Genomic DNA, 19935 nt, shown 5'->3' on the forward strand with positions numbered 1-19935 from the left:
GGTAAGTTTATTCGCGTCTTAAAAATTCGTTAATTATTATGAAACACTATAAAAGTTCACGATGTTATTCATGCCTAGAGGTGATGAGGTCGTCACGTATAGTCGTAATCTTTATCCTCGCCACTTTCTTTAACCTTCAACTGTCTTCGCAATCTTTCTCGACTTCTTGACGCTGAACTAGTTAGATTTTCATATATTGTGCCCTAATGAGTATCGATCAATACCCGATCAACTCAGTAGGTACTTATAAAATTCAAGAACCTTACTACCAGACACCACACTCGTGATTCTATTACATTTGCGAGAGTAGCATTATATATATATATTAAAAAAAGCAGTTTTATTATGTATGTATTTAATAAATCAATAAATTGGTGGGTACATTAAACATTAAATCTCGATCGACTAAAAATCACAGATAATCTGACGGATTATAATAATAAAAATAAACAACGATGAACTTTATTTATAAACGGTAACAATACGTCACAGTACAGGATTTACAACATATTTACTGCATTGTAATTGTGTATATAACACTGCATATGCATACGATAATATCTAATAGGACCTTAGTTATACAATGAAATCACATCAAATCACAAACAATCACAACGAGAAAGGTTCCCAATATTGAAGGAACAATAGTTTTAAAATTGAGTTTTATGTATTTACACATAGTAGACATTCTGTGCGAAGCACAAATACTGCTCATATACTTACTCATGACGGACCTATTGAGAATACTTTACCTTTTCTTAACAACAACTTTTACTATTTACTATATTTACTTATATGTATTTACCCCACTGGTATTAAGTTCATAAACTAATCAAAGAGATGTTATAGCTCGCTATACAATACTAGTAGGTAATTTGTGTATAATAAAAACTTAATTCCTATTTAACTTTTAACCTAGTTGAATAGATGGATAAACGAGAATCTAAACAGAGAATAAAAAATGGTACAGGTTTATTTATAACACTAATAATATCATTCCAAATGTCAAAAAAAAAAATTATTATCAATAATATTTCCATTAAATTAGGCCCTAAAACCTATACGCTGCGCGATGTAGCACGGTGCGGATAACATTTCATATTTAGGCAATTTCTTTGTAAATGAAGTATTGAATGTTTAGTAGAATCGAAGTCAATCTAATAATCATAATTCTTTCTCATAATGAAATATTTTACAAAACTCATTTAGTTTAGTATGTTAATTTAGTTTTTTCAATTTAACACTTTATATTGGAATCAGTTTGTTTTCCATACAACACAAACATTTAATCAGTATGTCTGTTTGTATTGCTGTGGGAGTTTTCTATGTGTAATATGCTATATATTTACGAACAAATTGTTTAAATATTTTTATCGGTTGTCTAGTACAGTTGCTCAGTTTTGGATTAAATGGTGCTCTGTATATGCCCAAGATATTGACGTAGTATAACGTACCTATTAATCACTGATTGTACCACTGATAAATTGGTAATTTAACCTCAAAAACGAGATGTATAACTACTTGTTATACATGTGTGTGATTTTGTAAACTTGTGCATGTGATATTTCTGAATTTATATGGGATTGAAGTTGAAAAAAGCATAATTTCACGAAAATAGAATAAATACAAAAACATGAGCGCCCAGCTTATCTATTTCGCTATAACTATTATAATGTTTTCTTTTAAAATGCCAATTTGTTATATACTTTATAATTTTTAGGTCCAAGATTGTTTATACATGCTATAATTTTAATAATCTGTCACCGGTCAATATTACAACGCGTAGTTTTTAGTTGTTGTATGGTGGTACATCATTTATTACTTAGAAGCTTTAAAGTTAAAAGTTGACAATTTATTTCGGAAAATATTTTAAATACTAACCCTGTAATTGGGAATTTTAATTCTATTATATCTTAATTTTAATTTACATTAGACTGAAAAATTTAACCTTCCTAAACCTAAATCGGACAAGATTCGAACTATGGCAATTTCGTATGTTTGTAATTTTTCTATTCACCAGAAAACAATCAGCTTTGCTTGTTCATATAGACAAACTATAAAATGTAAGTAACACTTTATAATCGTTTATAAATCACTTTTTTAATAGAAAAATTAATATACAAGTATACCTTTAAAACAATTTACAACTTCGGTTTTATTATCTTCTGTTTTTAAAATTCTGCTAACGTCAAGTCAGTCATTAGTATGTACGTAATAATTTATTATTTCAAAAAACGGCAGCAGAAGTGGCAACAACCAACACGTGACACATACAAAATATAATTTATAATTACACTGAACAATCAATTATATATTTAAATACTCAATGTTGCCAAAAGCTCTCTAAGGTGTTTTGGATCGTTTAATTTCATAACATTTCTGAATGCACGTACACAGGTTGCCTCTTTCTCCAATTTTATGGATATATCGTGTCCCCGTCTGGTGATTTCCTTGGGTATACCGGCCAGTCGGGCCGCGTTGAATCCATAAGATTTGGGGCACGCTCCTGGGGTAAGTTTATAGAGGAATGTGATAGTCTCCTCTGGGATCTGGTCCTCGCTATCCGGAGTTGATTCATCAGTTTCCACCATACATGCCTGTGGATTAAACAATATCATATAGAAATAAAGACAAAATATAGGACAAAAGTTTACAATATTTTAAAATTACTTTTCATAGTTGGAAATACTTAAAAAACAATATAAAGTTGCTGATTTCTGTCGAGCGTTAGGAGTATGGCGACACCTATAAAGTAATGTGGGAAAAAGATCAATAATAGGAATTAGGTTAATAATAGAATAGAATTTAAGCAAGAAACGTGTTACGGAAATATTTGCCAATACATTTTCTCTACCTATGCTGTTGTGAAATTTTGTAAAGATGTTCATAAGTCACATTCACACATAAAGAATGAACAAAGATCTAAATATAATTGACAATATCCTAGGATATTTTCTATGGATATCATTATTAACATATTATCATATACAATCTGATCAAATGTACTGACCATATGTCCAAGTATAACGGCAGGCTGGAGGCTTAGCGTCCGCACGAGGGCGTGGTAGTGCGTGGAGAACACCGTCCTACATCCCCGCTGCGCTAGTTCGACCGCAGTCGCCGCTGCCAGCGCTGCGCCATCGTAAGTCGACGTTCCGCGACCTGACAAGAAAATTAAAAATAAAGCGCTGCGCTAATGTGGATATATATCGAGAGCCTCAATCATTTTTTTATATGATAAGCTATAACTTATGTTTATTGATATATTAATAGGTATTGCATAGTGTTTTCCCCCCTATGAGGGAGACCTATGTTCAGCAGTGGACACTTAAAGGCTAATGTGACGTGTGGCTAGAATGGGATGACATCTATTATTTTTTTCTTTTTAAGATAAGTTTTAATTATCTCTCAAATAAAGCTATAACTAAAACTAGCTGTGTAGTCCTGGTATAAAATGGGCCATCCCTTCCTTTCTCATAGATAGACGACTAAGCATGGGTAGCACCAGCGTCCCTCTTAAACATTACCAAAAGTCTAACTGTGATTGTCAACCCGCCTGCCAAATATGGCAACTACTAACAAACCCACTTATGGGGGAGGCCTATGTGTATTATTACCGATTTGGAGAAAAAATATATAACATTTGGGTAAAAATAAAAAAAATTGCATCTACCACGAATCCTGTTAAATAGGACACGAGACACAATAGTACCTAATTGAATTTAAAAAATCGGTGCAAAATTGAGGAAAGTAACTTCATAAAAAACATATATGATCTGTATATATTAATTTTCTACCACAAGCAAATGTGTACGTAACCGAGCTCGACTCGAGAGCGTAGTAATGTATAATAGTACTATGTATAATCTCGTTTCCTCTTGTCGGTGCAACTAATTCATGCATCTTCCTCCAGCCAGCTCTATCCCAGGCCATATCCTTTATCTCCCTATACGACATGACGCCTAGTGTTACTATGTATACTTTGTATAATATAACTTATATTTTGCTATTACCTAATTCATCAAGTAAAACTAATGAGTGCACAGTCGCGTGTTTCAATATAGCTGCCGTTTCGTTCATCTCGACAAGGAAGGTAGACTGTCCCGAGAGTATGTCGTCGGACGCGCCCAGACGGGTGAAGATACGGTCCACCACGCTGAGACTGCACTCCTGCGCTGGCACATAGCTGCCCTGGAATGAATATAAGACACATCCGATTATATATACACCTGCCCTGTAATGAATATAAGACATCTGATTACATATACACTAATAAAGAGTTAATGAAGCATATTATATGTTAATTACTATTATACTTTGAGTTTTAATTAAATAACTATCATTTCTGAAACAAATAAAAGACGCACAAAACAATAGTTACTTTATTTCTAATCAATTTTTAATTCTAACAATGTTAATTTAATCAAAATGACATTTTACTGAACTGAATCTAAAGATATTTGATCATAGGTACTATTCTGAACTTATTAAATTACATATTCTGGATTAAAAAATTACAGAAAAAGTTTTACTGTACTAAACAATCAAATTTGAGTCATATGCATGATGATATATTCTCATCTGCTATTTCATCCAAAGAGCAGATTCTCTATTCGCCTGTATATTTTTGTATTTTGCACGATGCTTTTCTTAATGTAAACAGATTCTGATGATTTGAATTACATATCAAAAGATGTCCTATATACTGACGCGTTAGTTCAATAGTAAAGTCAAGAAGGAATAAAAAAAATAAGATGCAGCGTTACCAAATGCGCTAGTACGGTGAGCAGCGCCACCTGCCGCATAAGTGTGGACTTGCCGCCCATGTTGGGCCCAGTTAGCAGCAGCAGGGTGCCCTCTTCGCCCAACTTGGTGTCGTTGGGAATGAATTCGTTCACGATCGGTATGCACGGGTGACGGCCTTCCACTATGTTTATGTATGGCTACAAATTACAAGGAGATTTAGATAAGAATTACAAGTAAATGCTATTCGATAGTAAGCGCATCCCTTGAGAACGGCTGAATCGATTTAACTTGTTTTTTTATTTGTTCAAAGTAATCCAATTAGATTTTAGGAAAAGAAAATAAAATATAGATTTGACAATTTTGAATCGACTAGAAAGAAGTAAATTTATAAAACTTAGCCCAGCCTTCATGTCTCATATCTGAATAGTTAATCGACTTGAAGGAACAAAATGAATATGACAAGATATTGAATAAAATACAATTTAAATAAATAATGAACTATACAATCACAGCAACCACCTGGTTATCTAGTATGCCCTATAATATATATTATTAAAAACTAGCCTACCGTTGCACTATGAAAATGGTATAGTTACATCTACGTACAAATTTACTTTTTACATAGTTTTTAAAATAACAACAAATTTTTACTTTTTTTTATACTATGAAGGTGGTGAAAAAGAATACATCCCATCTGATGGTTAAAAGGTTACTGTAGCCTATGAACACCTGCAAATACTAAGGGTGTCACGTGCACGTTGCCGATCCTGAAGAAACCTTAACACACCCCCTTTTTTTGAAGAACCCCTTACTATAGTCTCTAGAGAATACATCGGCGGAGAGCTCATTCTATAACCTAAACGTTCGCGAGAGAAATTGTACAGGTTGCGTGTGAGGATAAATTCTGTCGATGGCAAGTGGCGTGATAATAAAAGGTGGCTGTGGGTATTCTTTTAAACAATTCCTCAAAACATTTTGACTAAAGGGCTCGGTGCCGCCTAAGAGCTTGGGATTGTCGATAATTTTCATAGCCCATTTTTGAACCGAGTCAAGAGGATCAAGCTAGACTCCAGGTGGTATCTATCTGTATAAATTCTAAATAATAATGTTATTGTTAAAAAAAAGTCTAAATCGCAACCTTCTTGTCGGCGTTGAATGTAACTTCAGGCAAACACACATCGCCGGTCTGCTGGCGAGCGAATTCCGTAAAAGCGAGCAAAATGTCCAGGGTGGACAAGCACTGCACCGCTGCCTCCCATTCGTCGTAGTGTGATGAGAATTTCTCGAATATCCGACGGCTCAAATCCTTCAGCACATTGGTCTTTTGTTCTTCAGCGGCTATCATCCGAGCTAGGAGATCCTAATAATAACAGACATTGGATTTTGAGGTGTTATTTCTCTTTTTAAATAATTTGCAAATTTTTAAATAATTTGAATACATGGTAAGGTTATAGACTAATCCCCAAATTTTTTTGCAGTGTTTATACAATTTCAGAAAATGTACTGCATTGCCCCAAACACAGTATTTTCAAACCATAATTTGCTTGTCTAATTTACCTTTGTTTTCTCTGTAGAGTATCTCTTGAAACCCTTGCGTGCACCTTCTAAGTGATAATCGGGTCCAGCTTTAGAAGCGGCATTCTGTGGCACTTCAATCTGATACCTCTTCTTATCGCTTCCCACATATGACAACTAAGAAAGAAATTCGTGGAAATGTAGAAAAATAGTGTCTTTTATTTAATCAACTTGGCAAATAAGCAAATTGTCATCAACAGCTAATCTTAATAATGCACCATGAATTACATTTATAGTACACTAGCTTTTACCCGCGACGACGCTAACAGTTAACAAACAAACCCACTTTCACATTTATAATATTAGTAAGGATTTTGAAGACAATATAATTTATGATTTATATATGCAGTCGCTAGGTGACTGCATTTAGCTAGTTATCGTACTTTGTTAGCCTTTATATGCAACTTCGAATGGCAAATAAGCTGACAATGCACCTGATGGAAAGTGGTAACCTTCACCTATAAACATGAATATCATTGTGAATATTACGGGCACAGTTATACCCACATAGGTGACCCTGCATGTGTTGCTATTGAAGAATAAGTTGTTACACTAGATATAAACAGATAAAAATATTTTTGCATACTCGTAATATAAGAATTAAGGCGTAAAAATAGTTAAAATTATTATTACATTAAAAGGTAAGTAACATCTTATATAAATCAGTTCTAGCTTAGGTTGTTATAGCTTCCCTTATGGTACAGTTGTGGAGAAACAAAGTGTTAAAAATCAACTAACTCTGCATTTGAAGTACTTCTCCTGTTCGGCGAGATAATCTTTCAATTCCTCTTGTATATCTTTTATGGCTCTCAGAGTGCTATCGTATTCCTGATCAACTCCCTGTTCTGGCTCTATACGACCTTCTTTCTCAGCTTCCTTTTGGTTGAATGCTTCCTATTAAAATTGAGAATATTTTTAAATTTAGTTATGCAACTTGAACAAACATAGTAACCAATTGAAAATCCTGTTGCTAGCAATATACCTAATCAGAGTCGACCACCACATAGTTCTCTGTAGAAACTATCGTGGTTAATTCTTGTTAAATTCACAATGGGCCAACTGGCCTGCTTTCATCCTCACCTATCATCTTTCACTTGTGTCCCACCAGCATTTACCAATAGTGCAGACTGGGTTACTATTACCCTTTTATCCATTAAAAAAAAGTTTGCAATAACAATAAGACGGACTTAATGCTATAAATATCTATAACATAATAGAAACGGCGCGGCCGGCATTGCTCTTCCTCACGGAGACACAGATATCCCCTCCTAACGAAACATCATACCTGACCTACCCGGGGTATAAGCTTGAACATTGTTTTGTTTCGCGTGCCGGTGTATGTGCGTATGTCAGAGAGGATATCTGCTGTAGACGCCTTGGGACTCTTGAAGGTACGGACCTGTCCATTCTATGGCTGCGCGTAGATTGCAATGACCATCCCCGCATCTATGCGTGCCTATACAGGTCCCACAGCGGTAACACTGAAACCGACCAACTTATTGAGCACGTCCAAATGGCTACAGATTCCCTGCTTGAGCAGATTCCTTCCGCTGAAGTCGTGATTGTTGGCGACTTTAATGCCCACCATGCCGAATGGCTTGGTTCGCGTACAACCGACTATGCGGGAAGATCTGTTCATGACTTTGCTTTGGCTTATGGTCTGACACAGCTTGTTTCCTCGCCTACGCGAATCCCTGATGTGTTGGACCATTCACCTTCACTGCTGGACCTTCTGCTGACCACCCACCCAGACAACTATGTGATCTCCGTCGAAGCCCCGCTTGGATCGTCGGATCACTGTTTGGTGCGGAGCGAAGTGCCTCTTACGAGTCCGACTCCACCTCGTTCTACGGGTAGACGTCGCATTTGGCACTACAGGTCGGCAGATTGGGATGAGATGCGGATTTTTTTCGCATCTTACCCATGGAGGCAGGTTTGCTTCACACTGGATGATCCCGACGCCATTGCCGATTCCATTGCTGATGTGGTGCTTCAGGGAATGGAATTATTTATTCCTAACTCTGTGGTGCCCGTCGGCGGGAAATCCCAGCCCTGGTATGGAGCCTCCTGTAGAACAGCATCTCGTCTGAAACAGGAGTGCTTCCTAACCTGGGCTAAAGGTGTGGCGTCGCGAGATCCTAACACCAGTGCTCTTAAAAAGAAGTATAACTCTGCCTCTAGGTCCTTCAAAAGAGTTATAGCCACAGCGAAGTCAGAGCATATTAGTAGAATTGGCAAGAGATTGGCTAGTTTGCCCTCTGGGACTCGAGCTTTCTGGTCTCTTGCCAAAGCTGCACAAGGGAATTTCTGTAAGTCATCTTTTCCACCTTTGCGCAGGGAGGATGACTCGTTGGCCCAGAACGCTAAAGAAAAGGCCGATCTTCTTGGATCCATCTTTGCGTCAAACTCGACATTGGATGACGGGGAGAAACCACCACCGACCATCACGTGTAGTAGGAGCTCTATGCCTGACATTAAATTCACGCATAGCTCAGTGCGTAGAGCACTTTTCTCCCTCGAAATCCATAAGTCGAGTGGGCCTGATGGTATTCCTCCAATTGTGCTTAGGACGTGCGCACCAGAGTTGGCTCCGGTTCTTACGCGTCTTTTTCGGCTTAGCTACTCATCGGGCATAGTCCCAAAGTTTTGGAAGACTGCTCTGGTGCATCCGATCCCAAAAAAGGAGATCGCTCAGATCCAGCTAACTATAGGCCCATAGCTATCACTTCGTTATTCTCGAAGGTTATGGAATCCATCATTAACCGTCAACTGCTCCGGTACCTAGAAGAGCACCGGCTGATCTGTGATCGCCAGTACGGCTTTCGACAGGGACGTTCGGCCGGTGATCTTTTAGCTTACTTAACACACCGATGGGCAGTGGCAATCGAGAATAAGGGAGAGGCCTTAGCGGTTAGTCTGGATATTGCGAAGGCCTTTGATCGGGTGTGGCATAGAGCGCTGCTTTCAAAGCTACCTTCATTTGGGTTGCCTGCGAGACTGTGCATTTGGGTCGCCAGTTTTCTCAAGGAACGTAGCATTAAGGTCGTAGTCGACGGTGCATGCTCTGATTTAAAACCTTTGAATGCTGGTGTCCCGCAAGGCTGTGTACTATCTCCGACTCTGTTTCTTCTGCATATCAATGATATGTTACAGATAAGTAATATTCATTGCTATGCGGACGACAGTACAGGAGATACATTATATACCGGTCATGCAAAGATCTCGCGGGCACATACCGATGAGTGCCGGAATAGACTTGTGTCTGAAATCGAAACTTCACTCCATCAAGTTTCGATATGGGGTGAACAAAATCTTGTCCAATTTAACCCCAAAAAGACACAAGTCTGCGCGTTTACCGCAAAAAAGACGCCGTTTGTCGTATCTCCTCACTTTCAGGGCACTTCCCTTGATAAAAAGTCAAGTCTAGGAATTCTGGGCGTTGATATATCTTGCGACGTCCAGTTTTGCGGTCATCTGAAGGAGAAGGCTAAGATAGCTTCCAAAAAGTTAGGAGTGCTCAATAGGGTGAGACGATATTTCATGCCAGAACACCGCCTGAATTTATATAAAGCCCAAGTCAGGCCGCATATGGAATACTGTTCTCACCTGTGGGCAGGAGCGCCACAGTACCAACTCCTTCCGTTAGACCGCATTCAAAGTCGGGCGGCTCGAATTATCGATAGTCAACGCCTTACTGTCCGACTTGACCCATTGAAACTGCGCAGAGATGTTGCATCTCTGTGCATCTTCTACCGAATTTATCATGGGGAGTGTTCTGAGGAATTGTTCGGATTGATACCTGCTGCTGATTTTCACCACCGTACAACCCGCCACAAACTAAAGTTTCATCCCAATCATCTGGACGAGTGGCGGTCTTCCACCGTGCGTTTTTCAAGGCACTTTCTTCCACGCACAACCAATCTTTGGAATCAACTTCCAGCAGCAGTATTTCCGAACCGATACGACAACATAACCTTCAAGAAAAGAGTATATTCCTTTTTAAAAGGCCGGCAGCACACCTGCAATGCCTCTGGTGTTGTGGGTGATCATGGGCGGCGGTAGTCACTTACCATCAGGTGAGCCGCATGCTCGTTTGCCCCCTGTGTTGTAAAAAAAAAAAAAAAAAAAAAAAAAAAATTATAATAATTGCTTCCAGCAACATCTAGGAGAAAATAAATACACAAATGCATATAGATCAACATTAAGACTACTTTGATCGAGTGATTTGTATATCTTATGTGTTAATCTAGAATAATGTGTGTTAATCTAATGTGGTCTCTGAAATCCATTCAGCCATATATCATGCACTGAGTAACAAAGATCTTTACAAAATTACACATTTATAATGTTAATAGAATTATTGCATATTACAATCGTGAACATGTACTTTTACCTTAAAAAACTTTAAAGTTTCTCTGTAGTCAGGGAATTTTCCATCAGGTCTGAATTGTGTTATCCTCTTTAACAATACAGAGTCAACATTGGCGAACAACTCTATTACATTTAAAGCCGCTGTAAACCCATTCAGAACAGATATGAAGTCGAGAACTTTACGTTTCGAATATGTTTTCTCTTCGTACAATATGGCCCTTGAATCCGGATGGTATTTCGATTTCTTTAAATTCCCGAGAGCGTGTACTCTAGAAATAAATTATGTCAGCTTTAATTGTTATGTCTCTTTTGGCTTAGGAAATAAAATCACAAAGAATCAATATTATAAATATATTGCTACTCTTATGACGATGACGATCTATGGAACCGAAATATGGTTCTACGCTATTGCCCATATGCAAAAGCTTCAAATTACTCAGCAAGCTATGGAGGAGATTATGTTTGAAGTTTCTTTGCATGACAGAATCCGAAATGAGGATATCTACAAAAGAACCAGTCACCAAAATAGCCCAAAAGATAAGCAAGCTAAAGTGGTCATGGGCTGGTCACATAGCTGGAAGAACCGACAACTGATGGGGAGGAAAGATTCTTGAGTGGCGACCCCGTACGGGTAAACGCAATGTAGGACGATCCCCCACTATATAGAGTGACGACCTCAAATGCATTGCAGAGAGTAAGTGGATAAAGGTGGCTCAGTACCATCCGTTATGGCAGTCTATGAGGGAAGTCCATGTTCAGCCATGGACAGATAATGGGTTAAATGAATTAATCATCAATGAATTGCTATCCCAATGGGAGCCAAGCATGACGTATGTAAGACAGCAAAAAATGCAAATTTTCCCATGTTTATTCTTTATGATAAATATATATGGTACAGAAAACAGACTGTTTATTAATTACTATCTGAAATATATCACTATATATATATATATATATATATTTGGCAATATTACTTATTTTTTAAACTTTTGTGAGTTTACATGTTTCCCATCTTAATCAATTCACTAGACTGTCATAATAATGATACCGAACAGCTTATGCCATTGACTGCATGCATTTGTAACACATTTTTAGTTGTAGCATAGTGAGGTTACCTTTAGAGAATCTTTCTCAATTAATTGCTTGTTGATGTTTTAAACTATAGCTGTACTTCTACGAGCTGTAGTCACTTTGTTTCTTCTAGCATATTCTCATTAAGGTACATATTTAAATATTTAATAATCTAATAATTTAAATGACACCTACAAATGTATTAGGATTGAATTACAACATATACTTACTTTGCCAAAAGTCTCTCCAAGTCAGGAAAAGTAGTTAAAATGTTTTTAGCATCCTGACACAGTTCTTGATCTTCGAACAACTCTTTCACAGCTTCTTGTCTCTCTTTTATAACCACTATGTTGCTACTAGGTGCACACACCCATTGATACAACCATCTGCAAGATATTTTTGTATACTCAGCTCAATAATACTTGGAACATCAGCATCAGTCGCGCGTTGGCAACCTTTATAGTATGGGGGAAAAGGGATTTTTAGTAATGGAGACTGAGAATCCCATTGCTAACAATATACCCAATCAGGTCGACCTCCTCGCGGTTCTCCCTGGAAACTATCATGGTTAATTCCTGATGAATTCATCATGATGGGCTAACTGGCCTGTTTTCATTCTCATCTATCACCCTTCACTGGTGCTCCGCCAGCGTATCTCGTTAGCGCAGGCAAAGTTACCATACCATTTTCACCCATAAAAAAAAACCTTTATAATATGAAGATTATAAATTTTAGTAAAAAATATATAAACTCCCTATCTTTCATCTTATTTATTGCATATACATCTATTATCGGACAAATTATATCACGACTTAATCGCTTTATCTTTTAAATGGTATAATACTTGATGGAAAATGATAGCAGTCACCTAATAGATAAGAACTGTATACCCCACAAGCGTTGTTATTCATGAGCACTACGCTATTAATTCTATACCCTGTAATTCCACTGACACATCCCATTCAGCAAACTAAAACCTAGCCATATAATCACAGCTATGGCACAAACATGTATGGGTCAGTCGACTCGGAGAAAAACATTCACGACAATTGTCTCCAGTCCTTAAGAGTATTCATGTTATACTAAAGTCTATAATCGTCTGACTCAATTCTGAATCCCAATTTAAAAAAGCTTTCTTTACCTTTTCCCCATAGGTGTTGAACAAAAGTTCAACTTGTCGTACAGGCATCCCGTATCTTGTACAATCCTCAAGTTCCTCAATGTTATAGAATCCAGAACCATCGTACTACCGCCTTCCCATCGATTTTCACCTTTATTCTCTTGTGATAAAGTCTCATTTAGTACATCGGGAGGTATATATGATGTGAACTGAGACATGCCCAATATTTGTATGTCTAGCAAACAATCCATCAAATATGACACACAACCACCGAGCGCTTTGATTGCTAAGTAATAGTCAAAAGCTGGAGTGAGACCCAGGGCATCATCTGTAATATAATAAATTTAAAAGATTATTTCATTATCTATTTTGTATAAAAAACGTAACATCTCTTTCAAGTACCATACAATTATTTAAAATCCCAATTTATAACAATTCTAATTATAATCTGTGTTTTATTACTATAGGCTCATTTAGAAAACATTTTTCATACTTGAAGTAAATGATGAATGAGTACATTTTACTGTAAAGCAGTTGTGTTTGCATACCTGTTTTGGTAAGAAAGGTGGGATATGGCAATGGAAATACAGGGTACAGAAGAATAACACCTTAGTCCTCAGGAATAGCAATGCATGAAGGTTATCATGGGTCTCACAGTATACTCTGTTATGCACATGGTACTAAATATTTCTATAGGTGAAGGTTACTACTTTCCATCAGGTGGAGCATCAAATTATTTACCTTTTAAAACTATTTAATTATTACATTTAAAACAAATACAATTTTAGATAATAATATCATGTCTGCGTTAGCGGAAGAGAAAAGTTTGCTCGTCGAACATAGTTTCATATATATATTTAGAAACAGGAAAAAAGATGAGATAAAAATTTTCTAACCTTCATGTAGAAACATCTTAAATCCTTCTGGCCAGTCTCCGTCTGCATTTGTTCTGTAATACTTTTCGGCCAGTATCTTTAAAGTTTTCTCTGGCTGCCATAAAGCTTTGGGCTCTCTACGAGCACTGTGGCAGTGTGAAGTGAGGAGTTTGCTGGTGCGAGGCGTAGTAGTTTTACGATCGTATACAATCTGAAATATTTTTCAGGTTAAGGTTTTAATTTGCTGGCAGATTATTTTTTAAAAAATCAAATCAATCTTCAACTGTTTTTGAAAATCGTCAATTTTAACGTTGCCACACTTCTGTAAGCTTAAGAACATTCATAACTTTTTACGCAATTTACTTACCAATGCCGGTGGATAGTGTGCTATAGTAGTAAGAAGTCTGGAAGAGTGCTTGTCGTCTTTGAACTGGCCGAGGTGAAACAATCCGATTGAGGTGTCCACGAAACACACGCCGTAAGTACTGATGTTGTTACTTTCCTGGAAATTTTAAAACACTTAGAATAGCAAATAGGTTGACGGTCTACCTGATATGTTGATATGTTCGTTAAAGAATCGTATACTTAAGCTCTTTTTCTCACTATATTGTGTTGGCTTAAAGAGATCTCTAAGAGATAAGTCCACTCTTGCTTACAATATTTATAAATGTATTCTCTGTAATTTACAAGTGCAATAAAGAATATATAAATATAAAGATATAGGATGATATAGATATGATATCCAATTGAAATTGCAATATATGCGCCAAATGGACGTCATTTTAATTTATATTTGACATTAATTTAAATTTCATTGTCACTGTATAGAATTACGTTAATGAATGAATGATGATTATTCTTTGTTATAACTGTTCAAAATTATGTTGTTTACATTATACTTAAAATTAAAAACCTAACTTATTCACAGTCGGACTAATTTTGAAAATATTTTTTTTCTGAATTAGCTCAGGTTTGGGTGTTCTAAGTTGTATTACTAGATGTTCATTGGCTGGTTCTTAACACAGTATATCTTTCCATTGATATAAACTAAACAATTGGTGTAATTTTACAATACATGTTATTATTAATACCTCCTCAGCAATGCCTATCATGTAAGCGGCGCCAGACTCAGCCGGGCCCGGGTCCTGTAGTCCGCACACTTGTGTCCCACGCAGTGTCACTTGACAAATCTCGCGCCGAACCACTTTGTCCCATTTGCTGTTTTTACCCGCTACAAAATGTTTAAGACTATTTATTTATTTAAACTTTATTTTTTTAATAAAATAATATACAAAAGGCGGAGTTCATACTCAGGAATCCTCTATTATAACTTAAGAAAAGTGTATATAGTGAATCTTTCACCTTCATCCTTGTAATTGAAATAGTTTTAATTTTAATAATTGTTAAATGTATACTACTGGGCATATTATACATCACTTCTAATGTCAAATTAAACAAAGTTGGTACTATGTGTACCAAACAAGTGATAGACTTTTGCACACACATTCAGTATCTTACAGTAATGTAAGATACTGAATGTAATGTAAAACTGCTGCACTATCAAGATTATCGAATACCATCATGTTTTAATTTTATTGGCTATAAATTCAATCAAATTAAACTTACAACCTGCCCCCAGTTTCTCATTGGTAGATAGGTAGAAAATCTCTCTTTTTTTTTAAAATACAACCCATGTTATTCACTGATAAATATAGCTTTCCATAGGTGAAAGTATTTTTAAACTCTGTTAACTATTTTTTTGAGATTAACCATTACAAATAAAAAATAAAATCTTTTCTCTTTGTAATATAAGTTTAGATGAAATCATACTAACTTTGTCTACACCTCTCCTGCATCATATCAGGTGTTTCCGTTTGCTCCACCCGCGCCACTTTATATCCTTTTAACACTAACGTAGACGCCATTCTCGCGTATGCGCTCTCAGGGAATCCAGAATGAGCAAAATCACCCTGGAAATTATATTGATTATATAAAAAAGTGAAAATAAAATGCACTAGTTACATATAAAAATTACTAAAACCAATACTGTGTGGGCTATCAGAAGACGCAGTTCACTTCAGTCAAAATCAGATTTGTACCATCAACCAACTTCCCTATTATTAACATAAAGGGGAAGGGATTGTAAGTAATGCGGACTACCGGCCAATATAACAGGTCGGCCTCCACATGGTTCCACCTGGAAACCATCGTGGTTAATTTTTGATAAATTCATCACGATGGGCAAACTGATCTGCTTCATCCTCACCTATCAATCCTCATTGGTGCCACGCCAGTGTATACCGATAGCGCAGACGGGGTTACCATTCCATTATCACTTATAAAAAATCCCCTCCCCCTCCTGCTACGGTGCTGCCCTCTTTTGTATAAAAACACAAGTACTCCATTCCTTCCTATTTTTTTTTATCATGAACACCTACCTCTGGTGTTGATAAGGAAAATAAATGATTACCTTCATATATGAGAATCCAAGTTCATTCACCCCAACAGTAGCATCCATATGGTAAAGTTCATAGAATTTACCCACTTTAAAAAATAGCACACAATCAAAGTGTGACGATTTCATTTCCCACCACTGACGATGAGCCTGAGACAAAAAAAAAACAATTTTAAAAGAGGGTGTAAGTAATTACTTCTTTATTCTATGGGAACATATATTGTGAATACAACTTGAGATTTTTTTTTATTTTACTTTAGATTATATATCTATTATTTGGAACTTACAGGCGTCTGACTATTGTAAAAGTCTGGTGGCACATACAGAGTGCAAGGATCGTAGTCGGGATGGTCTGGCCTCCGCTTTTGTGCATCGCGAATTTTTTCTGGTTTAAGCCAATCCAACTTACAATGAACCCAATTGCCTTCATCAGCTGATACAAATTTATCTTGTGGTTCAGACGATTTAGTTGATGTGTTTGCAATTCTGTAATTTATTACCATTATTTATAATATTTATTTATTTAATCTTTATTTCACCACTTCAATAATACAAGGAAATATACACTTATGAAGTAAGTAGTTTAATTTAAGTAGTTTTATTGCTAAAGCAATCTCTTCCAAATTTTGCATATATATATATATATATATATATATATATATATATATTATTAATATTAATTTATTATTATTATTAATATTTAATAATCTTATTCTATCTATTGTAGATAAATAAGTGAAAACTAGCAACCAATTCAATGTTAAATAACTATCATCATCACTTCAGCTACTTATGGTATTATCCATTGCTAAACACAAGCATCCCCCACAAATGGTCTCAAGGTTGTAAACTACCTGTACCCACTGTTCCCTTATGTTATATGAACATGAATATAACCATTAATATCTAGAGTAAAATATACTGTGTCGCCAATTCCACTAAACCTAAGCATTAAGGTGTTACGCCCCATATATCAGAGATTATAATAATCTATTATTTTTTCTTTTTAATTTGAAGGGCTTTTATCTACTTCAAGTATATCAGTACTAACATACTTTGAACTGATTTCTCACATAAGATTTTAAAGTGTCAATTTAAAGAGATGTTAAAAAATGTCTGATTTGGGTATTATGTAGTTATAAAAAAGTATTTTAGTATATCTACTAGATATCTACACAAGCACTTCTAAGTTTAGGACGAAACGCAATGTGTTATATTTCAAAGGGTATTTATTAATTATTATATTGACTATTTTAAGTTTCATGATAATCTGATTTCTGCACTATTTACTTTTTTAGCAAAAATTTAAATTAATGATAAAAAAATACATTAAAATAAAATTTACCCATTATTAATGGCTTTCTTTTGCGTGTTGGTTTTCGGAGAATCATTTGGTTCATACATAAAACTGTCATGTAGTTTTTTCCCAAGTGATACCTTCTCAGTTGGAGCATCTATTTTATTATCTACTGAAAAATTATATCAAAGTTTATTACAATATATTACTGTGTGCATAAAATATTGAATAAGCATACCTAATAGCAAAATTTTCTAAATTAGAGGGTATTAAAATCAATAAAAATAATAGTATTTTTTTTAAACCACAAAGATGGCAAACATGCATACAGCCTGTCTGTTGGTAAATAGTCACTGTAGCCTATGAATGCCTACAATACTAGGGATGTCACGTATTCATTGTCGATTTTGAAAGAAACCTCATACTGTAGTCTCTAGGGAAAACCTCAACACGGAACTCATTCCACAGCCTGACACACATGGGAGAAAATTCCTTTGTAATCATCCTGTACATGAGAATTTAGTTTCAAATGTGTGAGGATGAATTATCTTCATTCAATCATCATCACTTCAAACAATACTTCAGAAAATAATCTGTTATACAAGCAGTAGAATACACAAAGAGATGCAAAGTCTCGCCTTAGACTTAAAGGTTTCAAACCGCCTGTTAGATTGGGATTGTTGACAATTCTCATAGCCCATCTTTGAACTGAATCAAAAGGACTAAGCTAGTGTTCAGTGGCTCCGACCCACAGATGTGAACACATCACTTCATAAACACTGGACTTGTACTTGTCTTTGTCTTAAGGTGAATTACTGTTTTATATTATGTTTTAGATGACCTCAGAACTTTACTGTACTGGAGATGTTGATACCCAGGATCTCAATACTTTTGGAGATGATAATGAATGTACAGAGTCTAATTTGTAAAGGCATAGTAAATGGAGGTTTTTAGCAGTAAAAATGAAACTTGTGTCTTAGATGAGTTAAATTGGAAATATAAAATTTGATATATAGAGAACATATCCTAGATTAAAACATAGGATACTTTTTTCCAAATAACACTGGTAAAGTTGTAGGTTACAATTAGTACAAAATAAATTTCTGATTTTAACTAGAAATAAATCTCACCTTTATTTTCAGTATCAGAGTCCTCTGAATCTACAGGATTCAGGCGGATCCTCTTCCTCTTTTTAGCACCCAAAGGGATATCGTCATCACTGTCCTCTGAATTTTGTTTTTGTACTTTTGGTGACACTGTTGGTTGTCTCTCACGCTTTTTATCTAAAAACATGTTTCAATTTTTTTTTAATATTATGAGTAAGTCCATGACATTTTAATTCATAATTTCAATAGGAATAGCTAATGCATGCAGGGCACCATAGGTATCATAGTGTATTTTATGGTGTCCATGGTTCTGTTTATGTAAAATATATTTTCCATTCCATGGTGTGATGTCTCCATATATCCAAACATAGAAACGATTGTTTCTATGTTTACAAGCACAAGTGCTTCTCTGCAGAAATATGAGTGGACAGAGGTACCCAAAACAGAGATGATTTGTACAATTTTCCCTTAAATAAAAAAAAAAAATTATAGTGCACTAGAAATCCACCTTTGATTTGCATGAGTAGTTAGCTAGAAGATCTGTTTTTCTAAATACAGCTTGTGTTACTTACTAATAATATAGTTTTTCATAGGTGAGACTACTAAATTACTTTAGTATTTTTTAAGTTTATGCATTACAAATCTTCCCTTTTTATAATATTAATATCATCTACATTAATATATAAAAAATAGCGATAGCATTAAAAAAATCGCTTGTACTTTTCCACAAATTGATATAATATATACTTAAGTGGTTTTACCAATCAAGTGCTTAAAATCACAACTATTAATTAACATACTATTTAAATATAATATTATTAATTTATAAAGTAATAGACAGTTTTTATAGAAGAAAGTAAACTCACTCTCATGTTTTGTGTCTTTCACAATTGTATCTACTTTTGGACTGCTTTCAGTTTCGACGCCAGGTTTAATCTTTTTGTTTGCTGGTGGAGTCTTGGAGAAATAATTAAAAAGTGTATTTGCACTACCTACACTGTTACGTTTGGACATATTTTATATTTTTCTTTTTCTTGAAAATGATTCAAAACAAATCAGAATTAAAAGTTATTTATAATAATAATAACATTTATGTTAGGACATAGAAATTAGGTTTAACATTTTTGGCGCAAATTATGAAGTTTAGATTATGAATTTGACACAAGATCGGTTGCCAATTCGTTGTCAAAACTCAAAACGACACTACAACTCATAGATTAAAAATAATCATCATATCTGTTTATATCGTAGATTAAAAATAGTACCTACGGTACTATGTAAGTACAAGTTTGGATTTTTTTTTAATGGATGATAATGAA

General features: G+C 35.4%; 1 protein-coding gene across 2 annotated transcripts; it reads right to left on the bottom strand.

Moving 5' to 3' along the window:
- Window positions 1–338: 338 nt before the first annotated feature.
- LOC113520316 (probable DNA mismatch repair protein Msh6) lies at window positions 339–19781 on the bottom strand. Of its 2 annotated transcripts, none has more exons than XM_026905619.3 (19): window positions 19483–19781; window positions 18641–18793; window positions 17559–17679; window positions 16501–16699; window positions 16229–16363; window positions 15593–15728; window positions 14850–14989; window positions 14126–14260; window positions 13780–13969; window positions 12905–13211; window positions 11994–12149; window positions 10715–10961; window positions 7060–7215; window positions 6304–6438; window positions 5885–6106; window positions 4767–4943; window positions 4014–4191; window positions 3011–3162; window positions 339–2597 (listed from the first exon to the last, which is right to left on the bottom strand). In XM_026905619.3, the coding sequence occupies exons 1-19, from the start codon at window positions 19628–19630 to the stop codon at window positions 2316–2318; spliced, it is 3369 nt and encodes a 1122-aa protein (XP_026761420.2). In that variant the 5' UTR covers window positions 19631–19781; the 3' UTR covers window positions 339–2315. The 2 variants fall into 2 exon arrangements, with proteins under 2 accessions (XP_026761420.2, XP_026761419.2); XM_026905618.3 differs by having other exon boundaries at window positions 17559–17682.
- Window positions 19782–19935: the final 154 nt, after the last annotated feature.

Source organism: Galleria mellonella, unplaced genomic scaffold (genome assembly GCF_026898425.1).
Source record: "Galleria mellonella isolate WM207_F2 unplaced genomic scaffold, CSIRO_AGI_GalMel_v1 utg40, whole genome shotgun sequence".
Taxonomy (NCBI): Eukaryota; Metazoa; Arthropoda; class Insecta; order Lepidoptera; family Pyralidae; genus Galleria; species Galleria mellonella.